This window comes from Aphis gossypii, chromosome X (genome assembly GCF_020184175.1).
Source record: "Aphis gossypii isolate Hap1 chromosome X, ASM2018417v2, whole genome shotgun sequence".
NCBI lineage: Eukaryota > Metazoa > Arthropoda > Insecta > Hemiptera > Aphididae > Aphis > Aphis gossypii.
In genome coordinates, this window is record NC_065533.1 from 51,381,594 (window position 1) to 51,393,958 (window position 12,365).

The 12,365-nt window shown below is 30.8% G+C and overlaps 2 protein-coding genes across 3 annotated transcripts in view; both read left to right on the plus strand.

Moving 5' to 3' along the window:
• Nucleotides 1-262: 262 nt before the first annotated feature.
• Nucleotides 263-3,858, plus strand: LOC114125346 (uncharacterized). Its single transcript, XM_050206026.1, has 3 exons — nt 263-787; nt 1,727-1,841; nt 2,546-3,858. Exons 1-3 carry the CDS (start codon nt 565-567, stop codon nt 3,093-3,095), a joined length of 888 nt encoding a protein of 295 aa, XP_050061983.1. The 5' UTR covers nt 263-564; the 3' UTR covers nt 3,096-3,858.
• A 6,133-nt stretch (nt 3,859-9,991) lies between these two features.
• The window catches only part of LOC114125355 (two pore potassium channel protein sup-9-like), a 107,351-nt gene continuing 104,977 nt past the window's right edge, over nt 9,992-12,365 (plus strand). Inside the window, exons 1-2 of one of the 2 annotated variants that reach the window (XM_050205732.1) lie at nt 9,992-10,237; nt 11,341-11,373. The gene's annotated coding sequence lies outside the window, so the exon portion shown is untranslated. The remainder of the gene's footprint in view (nt 10,238-11,340; nt 11,374-12,365) is intronic. The other variant, XM_050205733.1, reaches the window with a different exon arrangement.

Here is a 12,365-nt window from a genome sequence, read left to right on the forward strand (position 1 = left end):
GTTATATATGTTATAGGTACCTATACCGTCTCTGCAAGATGGATGTTATTACAGGGCAGCTCACAAGTGTATAACGCGTATTGTGAATTATTTTTACCACATTGATGGACGTGGTGTGCATAAAATAAAATCGTCTGCTCAGTTCTATGTACGAGCATTATACCATACAATACGAGTATATAGCGTCATCATTATCTAAACATACAATAAATTAGGAACGGCCCTATATCGCTTGTACATGTGTGGTATATTATTATGCACTTGTGCACCGAACTCGTAACGGAGTAGAAATAGATTTTTTTTTTTTTTGGTGAGATTTTTTGTTTCTCGTTAAGTCCTGAACCGATACAATTCACGAGTACTGCTATTATATATGCCATCGACGGTTATTATATACTCTGCAACCGGCACAGTACACGGCCGCACCGTCACGCCGCAACAGTTATATAATATTAACGTATAAGTTACAAGTACTAAGTAGGTTAGGTACCTATAATCTGTATTAAAATATAATATAGTACGTTTACATATAACACGTTCGTAAGATTTAAAAAGATTGTCACGATGATCATTGCCGCCGTCGTAGGATTCACCATCGGTTTATTATTGAAGACCGCCACGGTCGTAGCCCAACAGAACGTCTCATTTTTGAACGGACTTCCAGAAAACTTCACGTCGGACGGCGCTATCGATGTGCAGTACACGTCGTGCAAAGTCATCACCGACCGTATCGTGGCCACCGCCGAGGGAAAGTTTTCGCGGTTTTGTCACGGCATTTGCAACATAAGTATAATACATAAACCTCTATAATTTGTATCACAATTTATAACACTTAGGTATAGTCAATACCGCAACGTCCAAACGATGATATTATTTATTAATTATTATTATAACTTACGTGCTACCTAATTATTATTCATTTTTATAATATAATGTATTATTTTCGATCATGCTTAAAATGTAGTTACTTTTCGTGGGAAAGTCAAGACCAATTATCAATACTTTTTTATTTTATCTGATAAAATAATATTGACTATAAGTCTATAACACCGATATACAGGGTTAAAACGCAGTGATAATAAACCTAATGAGTATCATATTATTGAATTAGCCTAGCACGTATTTAATTATAAGTGTAATTAAAATAGTAATTACTGCAGTATAATCTGTAACTTCCGAGCTACGTTTGACGTTAAACAAAATGAATAACAACATACGAATATTATAAGGATAATTATTCATGCGGTAAAGCTAATCTGTATTTTTTTACTAAAAAATATAAATAATTCCCTTACCTATTCGAAAGTGTTTTAAAATATTCTCTATCGACATTCAACAGAAAACATATCTATAATATATGAGGTTAATTTTTTTTTCAGAGTAAGTTTCTTGCATTGCCTAATTGCCTTACATGATATTATACTTTAATACGAAGGCTGACCTTCACATGAAAAATGTTCGTTTTATTAATATATTAATAACCATTTGTTTTTAATGATATAAAAAACAATATTACAATATGCTTTAATAATTTAGGTGTAATATGTTATAGCTCAGAAATGAAATTATAATATACTTAATATTTATTTGTATTTTATATACTTTTGTATAGATTCATTTGAAATACTATAAAATGTATACATTTTAAATTATAATGACATAAGTAACTAACGAGTAACGATTAAAGTTTAATATCGATGTATTATTATTGCAATTATAATTTCAGACGAGACGAACGTGAGGCTTCATCGCATCGAAACGTTATTAATAGCAGACGCAGAAAACATAAAACAACGATTGTTTCATATAGAACGCGTTTTATTGAGCGGGCAAATCATAAGGTACATTAAAAGTATTAAACGTTGAAAAAAAAATATAGATTTATAGGTAAATTTAATTATTTACTTAGGCCAATTGTATTGGACACTCGTATCGCTTATAAAAATAACATTGCGTTTTTAAATATTACAATCAAATTCATATTTTTTACCACAACACGACATAAGTGTTTGTTATCTCCGACCTCAGTTTATACATTAATATTACACAACGCTTTTTTACGATATCTGCGCTGTTACTTTAACGGTTTAACGTCATATCTCTATCGTATATGTTTGGAGACTCGTAAAACATACCGAAAAAGATGACGGGAAATTTACTGGTAAAATTGGAATTATTTTTTGTATTTTAAGTATAGTACGCATGAAGGGCAGGACACTGAAATACGATTATATATAATAATACCACATTAACACGTCATATTTCCAATAATAAAAACAGAATCGCAATGTATAAAGAGTCGTATTAAATATAAAAATGACGTACGCGTTACAACTCGACAGCTGTTAATATTCAATACGGAAAACATTATATCATTATTTTGATGTCAACCATTTTTAACACATCATCATAAACTCCGATGATCCATATATCCCCCGATTATACTTTCTGCAGGATTTGCGTCGCCTTTATCGCATAATAAAATTATTATATTATCGTCAATATATAATTCGATAAATACAATACATTTTGTGTGTTTCCATAGTAAGCCTGCAGTGGGTGACGGTGGTGCAGGGCCGGTGGACACCAAGAGACTTCGGGAGATCGGCACGTACAACGGCACCGTGTCTACCACCGAGGACGGTCCCACCGGAAGCGGACGTCCGCGGGCACCGACCACCGCCGCGTTCGTCTACTACTGGCGCGTGGACGCGTTCTGGCGGCTGTCGTTCGGCGCCGCGGACGGCCTGGTCCGTAGCCCGCCGTTTTACGTGTCACCCCGTAGTTACCGGATATCGCTTTCCGTCCACTCGGACGTGGTGGCCCGCACCGTTCGCGTGGCCGCCGTGCCGGCCGCCGGCGAGTACGACGCGCAGCTCAGGTGGCCGTTCGCGCACCGGCTTCGGCTCAGCGTGCTCGACCAGACGGACTTCGAACCGGAAGACATCGTGTCCCGGATCTGGGACGACGTCCGGTGCGCCGCCACCGCCGAAACCGTCTGCGCGTCCATGGAGTTCCGGCACGACGTGCTGACGTACAGGCGTTACGCGGTCGGCGACGCGATCGTCGTCAAGCTGACGGTGTTCTTGCAATAGAAATAACCTCGTCGGCTTCATTTATGTTCCGTTTTATTATTTTCGCATAACAGTTCGACGGCCCGACCGAGAATCTTTTCCGAAATATGTAGATTTAAATAGATTTAAACCTTACGATAAATGATAATATTGTATACTGTATAGTATATCGACTTAATTCGAGAGATTAAACCGGTTGATATGGTTCACGGCTGACGGTTTCATAATATAAGTCTAAATGCAGTTGGCTCAGTATTAAAAAATGCTATAATATTAATTGATAGTAAAAAAATGTACGGTTTTTTTTAACTCAATTATTGATTATTAGACTATTATTGATAATTTATATATTATACATGTTTATAGGGGTGGGCCATAACCAATATACCTAATTAGTAATTATATAAAAGTATGTCATTGAACATACTTATTTAAATATCGTAGGTACAGTTTTTATTTAAAGCTTACCCGCAAAGAAAAATGTTTTCAAAAATCTATTTTTTTGTTATACAATTATTAATAAGTACCTAGAAACAAATGTTGAATTTTCCAATTTATGTTTGTACGATATTTTGATAAATATACCAATAAAAATGTGTTTTTATGATTTTTATATAGCCAAAAATAATATTGTTAATTGATATTTTGCGGAAATCGGTATTTTCTCTTTTCTTTTCGACAGTGGAAGTGTATTGCGTCACACGCTGAACTCTAGTATAACACAAACACATATATTTGGTACTGTTCGCACCCTGTATAATATACAGAAATAATTACATAGCAAAAGTGGAGAATACGTAGACGAGGAATCGATTTTTATTTTCCATCGAATGTAAACTTAATCCTAGCAATCGTTGTAATGAACACGACCACGTTCTGTAATAAATAATGACTTACATGATGTTGTTTATTTATTTATAGATATAATAATATAATGCTTGCCATTTATATAGATACGTGTTGATATTTACTTTTCACAGGGCGTCATTTCGTATAATAAGTGTAAAGTATTCATAATATATCATTTTACTAATGTATTTTGTATCTAATAATATTATGTTGTTTTATGATGTGTAATAATTATTAGTTAACACGTATAATATATTCAAGAACTTATAATATGTTGACAATTATTATTTTTAACTTCATACTTTACGTAGGTACCTACATCATAATATTTTATTATAGGCATTACGCAATGACATTTTCAAAATATTATTTATACTCATTTATAAGCTATATTGCCTATTTACACACCATACAACGCCTACTGTGTTACTATTAGTAAAATTAATTTCTACAATTATATCAATAAATATTATAATAATTTATTATATTATAAAAATATAATATGTTACCTATGTTATATTGGTTGACGGACAGTTTCTACTCAGAATCGTTTATTGTTAGGTTAGTGATTATCATTAAAATCAAAATATTTAATATATATTTTATTAATATTACAGTAGGATACTCAATGACAAGAAATACTAATACCTTCTATTTATACATACTTTACAGCAGAGCAATAAACTTTTTGGTGTTGAATTTGTAAATGTCATTAATAGATGACTTCTCACATCAAAGTGTCTGTAATCTGTAATATCTGTAAATATCATGTGTTTATTACTAATTTAATTCAGTAACATGTCTTATAAATAATTAATAAATATATATTCTCTTGATCACATATACTTATTGCGTCAAATAGGTATAAATTGTAATATTGTAACTTTTAATTCAAATTATCTACTTAATACTGAGATATCGAAATGTTTTTGACTTAAATAAAAAAAAATTCTTTTTTTTTTTAAACCAAAATTATAGGTATTTGATAATTATTATAATTACTGATAACACACATTGAATATTTTATTGAATGATTATTTCCTGTTATACACCTAAGTTTTTCAAATAATTACAAAAATGTACACATTTTATGAAAGTTTTCAAATTTATCAAACGGCAAACGAAAAAGATATGATTATGTAAAATGTATAATACTTTCAAGTATAATATAGTCGTATAAATATATTTAATACATTAAATAAGTGAATAACTAAATTTGATTTTGATTTCTGGTAATAACACTGTTCAATAAAATTAATGAACATGCAAATATGATATTATATTTTCCTACTATAAATGTAAATAAATAAGTCCAACTTGAAGAAAATTGCATCGAGTGATGATCCATACTCAGTGCGTGCTCGTGAACACATTTTAATTAAATTCAAAGAAAGTGTATGTATACTGCTGTATAGGTAATATATAATTTGTGTTTAACACGATAATAAAATATTTGAGCTTATTTTTAAGTGGTATTCATTACAAGTTTACAGTAACTATTATTTATTATAATTTATACAATAATAAAAACTCTATATGATAATATTATCGAAACCGAAAAGGAATATTTTGATTATCGTGTCCAAATACAATGTACCTATGTATTATTATGATCCAGAGGCCATGAAAAAAATTCTGATACATATTATAGTAATAATGGAATCTTTTAAAAGAAAAAACTAGATGAACACTCAATAATAACGTTGCGTGGATGTACCTATTGTTCAACTTCAAACGAATTCAACGAATTATAGCTATACGAGTAAGCATTTATGATGTATTGTTTTGAAACCGATCTCTTGAAAATATTGTTAAATCATAAAAAGTCATGTATACGATTTATTTTTTAAGCCACCTAAGTAGTTTGATACACGGTTCGAACATCTTTGACTACCGTTTGATCGTTTTATCGTATAAAAAATAAAATGTATAATAAATGAATAATTTATAGATTTATAGAAAACAATTTATTTTTAGACTGTTTTTGTAAATATCTAACAACGCTTGTCGATGAAAAAAACTTCCAATAAAAATATAAGCATGGATTTTTGATTATTAAATATACTTAGGTACCTATATTATAATATAACAAAATAAAAAAAAATAACATTGAATGTATTGATTCAGTATCTTACCAATGCATAATATTGAACATAATATAGTATTTTGAGAATACCTAATCCATTTTAGTATTAGGTACATTTTATCATTTTTAATATTATAATGGATTGATCTACTATTAAATATATGAATTAAAATATTATCCAAGACTTTACATTGGATTATTTAATTGATATTATAATTTTTAATAAAAAATCATTTTAAAATGTTCAAAACTTGCTTTAAAATTAAATGATATCACATAAAAATCATGTATTAGATAATATTATTTTTTCTTTTAGATTTAATTGTTAGTAAAATACTAATATTAAAAGAACAGAGTAAAATTGATTCATCTAAAGTTATAATATTGCGTTATAGTGAGATGGGTAATAATTCTGCGGGTCCCCTATAAGTCCTATATCTTATACCTTTATAAAATAGGTGCTCCTGAAATGTAGGATATTTTAGCAAAATTGGGCATCCCTGAGTATAATTTTTTTTTAGTTTTTAATGATCATAATTTATCAACACGAAAAGAAATAAAACGCCATCACTGTATATAAATGTCTTCATACAAAACAATATTATTTATTTATTAAGAATTTAAGAATGGAAAATTTGATAAATCAATAAAAATATTATTTATGGTGAAAGTAAAAGGTGAAACCAAATATTAATGTAATATTAATAATTGTATAATGTATGATATACTATTATATCCATAATATACCATTAGACATATACACCACGTATTAAAATTTTGATATAATCATCAGACATTATAATAATTTTAAAATATATCATCAGCTGCAGACTATCATCTATATTCTATATTATTATCTATGTATGTATGTATAATGTATATTCAAAAAATCGTTGGCACGAATATCCCTGGCATGAAATAAAAAACGTATCGGATAAAATAAAAGTTTTTTTTTTCCAAAAGTTATAATGTTTCATGATAAACTCAATATTTTGTATTCTATTGTACAGAATGAAAAACAATATAAAAAATATGATAATGTATTATATTATATTATATGTATACTATCCTGGAATACTTAAATTATTGTACCTATCAATAAAGGGTTTTTTCATTACGTCATTATTGTTGTTTTAGTTTTAAATTAAATTTATGTCAAAAGTAAAAAAAATAAATAAATAAAATAATAATATTATATAGTGATAGACGTAAGCTAAATTACATTTTTTATCATTCTGATTTTTTTCTTATTATTACAAAATAATATTTATAGTTAATGCTTTGAGTAATAATAAAAAAATATGTTGAATTTTTAATATACATAAAACACAATAATGGCATATAATATGTGAACAGAGTGATAATTTAGTAATGAAATCCCAACGTTATTAATTTAATTTTTTTTCAACTAATTTGTTAATTTATCGATTTAACTATGCAGCAGACGTCAATATCGTTTTCTTCAGAGCCAACGAGACAGATCTCCTACAGGAAGTGAATTGGTTCCAAGTTTAGCAACTGATGGATTTTAAGTTTGAATGAGTCTGTAATTTGAATTAAAAGTTTTATATTGTTTTATAGGTAATTGATTTTTTTTCTTAATTGATCATTTAAAATATAACATAATATAGTCCGACTAGTACATATATTAATTATAGTTTATACTTTATAAGGTATTTTAACATTGAACTTTCATATACGTACGATGTGTCGATGTTGTTGTTTTTAAACAACAATTATTTATATATATATATCATAGTTAGTTGATAATAATAATATTATTATTGTACTAAACAACAATAAACCAAAAAGGATAAGCAATATCTCTATCGCGTGTTTAGCGCTCCGGACGAGAGATAATAATAATCATACGAGAAGCGAGTAATTTAAATACCTATGGTAACTAATACAAACGTTATATACGTGTACACTGTACAGCCACTATTTATATATTATATAATACATAATAATTTTATTTATTATTTAGGTATCTAAGCGTATATACACGCGTATACAGCCGTCATCTGATTGATCGTTATTGTAATGATGTACGACCTGAGAACGGTATACCACTTATACCAAGATAATCACGTAGGTAGGTAGCGAGAGTAAAATTATGTAACAATATTTATTTATGTGTACACCGAAGTGAGCAAAAATCGAACATACCACGAAACAAAATATAGGGGTGTGTATTATACGGTTTTTAAAATTTTATATTCAAACGTATAATGAGTACAATTTAATTTAATTTAATTTTATATGATTTGTTTTTCTTTGGCTCTTGTTTAGCACGATGTATTTTTATGCGGTCCGTAATCGACCAATTTATTATAATATGATTAATATGATAATATGACATATTATAGTCCACGTGGGTTATCAAAATGTTTCTCGACCATATTATTATTTTATATTTTACTACAATAAAACAATATAAACACAATTATCAAAATAGCACTGTAAATAAAAAATATTTTAATTTTTGAAATTTTTTGTGATATAAGGGCCAAGTCACAGAATCAAATTCATATTTTTATGCACGCTAACGAGTCCGGTCTATAATGATGATAAACAAATATATGTATACATTGAATTAGTGCATGTTTTCTAGAAAATGGCCTAGATGGCTAAGAATTCACAAATAAACTCATTACCTATTATATAAACTGTTGTTAAGAGCACAAATAGGCAATAGCTAACTCAATTAAATTGCTTTAACAGCTTCCGACTCATGAGATTTCAAAAGTTTTATCCAAAGATGTTTATTTGATTACGACATCTAATAAGTATCTAGATTTTTTTCTGTATATTATGCTCCGTTATGAGTGTCACTAATCACTATTAAATGATCTATAACTCTTATAAGTTATTTTTTTTCCATTTCATCTAATCCCGTTAGTTATTTGAATTTGCCTATTTACGTACAACATTTTTGGGGGAGACCCGTTTCGCTCAAAACTGATCCTCTACGTTTCGCCCGGGTACCCGTTTCACCCAAATTTTATTTTTATATGACTCCCATTTCGTACAGAGTAGTTAAGATCAATTTAAAATTAAGTAGGTAATGATTATAATATTTGAGTATCATTTATCGTTATCCAGAGAACACCACGAGGAGGCGATACTGTTTGTTTTCCAAAAAATTTTTTTTCACAATAGTGGTAAATTAAACAAATTTAAAATTTAATCCACAATATTTACAAACACTTATCATTAAAAAATCAAATTTACGTCATAATAAAAATTAACATATACTCGTATAATAAAATCGATTAGTAGTCGGTTCAAAATATATAATAATATTATGACTATAATGACCGTGTTCCGTTTTATGCACAAAACACGTCCATCGTTATATTATATTGTTTGTTTGTTTGAATTTGGTTCGGTCGCGGTGTTCACGTTTTAACTGCAACGAGGTCGTTGGGATATATATTGGCGACGACATTCTATATTATTATAAATAATAATGATGTGTGTGCGTGTATATAAACACCACTCGACTTCCTGCACTCGCGTCGTTCAACAAGTAGGTAGGCGCCTGTGTATATACGTAATATATTATTATAACGTCACGCGTCGGTCGGTGGTTTTTGCACCATTTGAATCATCATGCAGCACGAGTTAATCTCGCCAAAACGTTATTTATAATATCGTCATGTTTTCTTTCGATTCGAATTCTGATCGAACCCACGCAAAATCGGGTACTTAAGTTATAAACGATAATTGCACGATTGACAATATGACGTCACGACGATAAAGCTGCAGCGACGACGACACGATAATAACGCTGCAGTGTGCATGCGACGTCATTGTTATTATATTGCAACTCGATGGCGGGACATTCGCGGTATATATCTCGCGCCGAAGGGCCGGCGACACTGCGCACCGCAGCTTCGCGCGGGAAAATCGATTATTTTCTCCCCCGTCCCACCCGGGGCGGGCGCGATAAACGGTCCGGCGGCGGCGCTCTCGCACGGCGGCGGCGGCGGCGGCGACGACGACGGTGGCGGTGGCGGTGACCGGCACACACCACGGGGCCGACGACAGACACACGGCGAATATCGCAACGACGATACCACTGTCGTCGTGATAATATTATGCAGAAAAGCGTAGTCATACGCCGCCGAGGAGGAAAACCCGACGAAAAACGCGGCGACGGACCGAGGAAGCTTTGAGATCGCGTCGGATGTGATGAGCGTGTACAACACACTGCACGTTTAGGGTACGTATATAATACTGTACTCTGTGTACTAATAACGATACGAAATAAATCGTAGAGCGGGTTCGACTGCGATATCATAATATAATAGCGTATATTTAAAAATGACGTGCACGGCTATTATGATATGGATATGCATAAACGACAGTTCGTCTCATTGTATTGACGGAGACGACGATCGATCGCGACGAGCTTGTCCTCTGCGCGGAAACTGTTCTCGAAACGCGCCCGATACACTCAATAATGAGAATAATATTATTATACATACTTTGGTGCCACGACGGCTCAGACTATACTACTGCGGATCGTTCGGGTGCCGAAAATCCGTCAGAGTCGTACGGCACCCCTCGGATGGTATTATCAACACCGCGATGTGATAATAATATGTCGGTGGTCGAGTGTACAGAATCAATAATATTATATGATATTGTGTTATTACGCTCGTATACGCGTACCCGCCAGATAAAAATATAATTTTGAGGGGTGGGCGTAGCGAAATTTAACGTGTGGCGTATCGATAACAATACCTAACATACACTACTGTTTGTAGTAAGCAATAGTAAATTTATCGTGTCTGTGTTCCAAACAAATCTAAAATTGCCGATTTATGTATAAAAGTTTTTATAAAGTATCGATCTTTGAATAGTCATTACTTATATTATTAGAGTTTACAAGATTCGAAACACACTCAGTACCGATATATTTTACACAATACCTATATAATTTTTCATATATTGTAGGTACCTATATAGTTCATATATATTATTATCTTACATCTGATATAGATTGATCATCGCATTAAAAGTAAAGCTCAATATTGTTTTTAATTATTATTATTAATTTTTTTTTGTGGGAAGGGTGGGATCTCATCCACATTATTAACTTAACGAGAGGCACTTCTATTTCGTGAAGAACGGTACGTACCTATAGTTTTTGTCACTGTCAAATTGTAAACGCATTTATTTTGTAAACCAAACTTTATACTTTGTTCAATTAATTTCTTTAAACGACTGTTTTTTATATGGTTGTCAAACGTTTTCTTGTACTTCAATAATTGGTTACACTGAGTTATTGTCTATAGAGTTATATATATCTTTTATTTTCAGATAATTAGTTATCAAAATCGCTATTTTTGAAAGGTAAGTTCAGTAGATATTAATTATATGTTTTTAACAAAATAATGTTTTTTTAGTCGTTGGTTACGTGTTCAAACAAAATATTTCTGAATTCAAATACATAGCTTGAGCTTGACCTATTCCTATTATATATATTCGGTACTTACCCCCTTGAAACTTCCACATAAGAAACAATGACAATTCTAAAGAAATTTTAAAGCACTATCGCATTCTTCTGCTAAATGCTAAAACCGTGCACAATAAATAATAATTTCAATCAACGAAAATAGCACTAAAACCAGAACTAAGTCACAATAGTCATAATATTATAAGTATACCGTTTTTATTTCAGTATTACATTTCAGATAACTGACTTGGTAAAATTATACAAACAAGTTGTCTTTTAGAAATAAGCTTTCACTCTCTCTCTCTCTTTTAATCTATCTCCCTATTTGGCTGCACCAGGACTTATCCTTATTGATGCAGCTGAATTTTGCGACAATACGCGTCTGGAGGCGAGAATAATAATTATTGGAACGAGTGTATTTTATTTTACTTTCACAGACTATGCTAAACACGCATACAAATATTATATCAAGTGTATTTTGTGTCTACATCTACTGCCCCTTTGTTTCTAAGTAAAAATTGTACTGTATATTTCCATAGTTTATCAAGTCCCCGTGGGTGTGTAATGTGTGTACGGTGTGATGGGTGGGCGGTTGTAATTTTTTTTATTGTTTAATAAGTTTTATTAATTATTTATTTAATTTAATTTAAGTGAGCAGTACATGACATGTTTTATTCGGTACTGATTTATTATTTTTCTATATTTACACCAAAAATGGTAGTCAAACGATATATACCTAATCATATAATTATGTATTATATATTTTTACGTTGATATTTTGGCTTTTATGTGAATCAATTCAACTCTATGTCAATAACTATAATAGATAAATAAATATATAATATTATAATATATATTATATATTATGTACCTATTCATGTGTTATTAG

What these genes read in the sequence shown, in the direction of transcription:
- LOC114125346 (XM_050206026.1), top strand. Translation starts at nt 565, where the DNA reads ATGATCATTGCCGCCGTCGTAGGATTCACCATCGGTTTATTATTGAAG. An exon ending in TCACGGCATTTGCAACATAA is followed by an intron (nt 788 to 1,726) that starts GTATAATACATA and finishes TTATAATTTCAG; the next exon opens with ACGAGACGAACGTGAGGCTT. An exon ending in TTGAGCGGGCAAATCATAAG is followed by an intron (nt 1,842 to 2,545) that starts GTACATTAAAAG and finishes GTGTTTCCATAG; the next exon opens with TAAGCCTGCAGTGGGTGACG.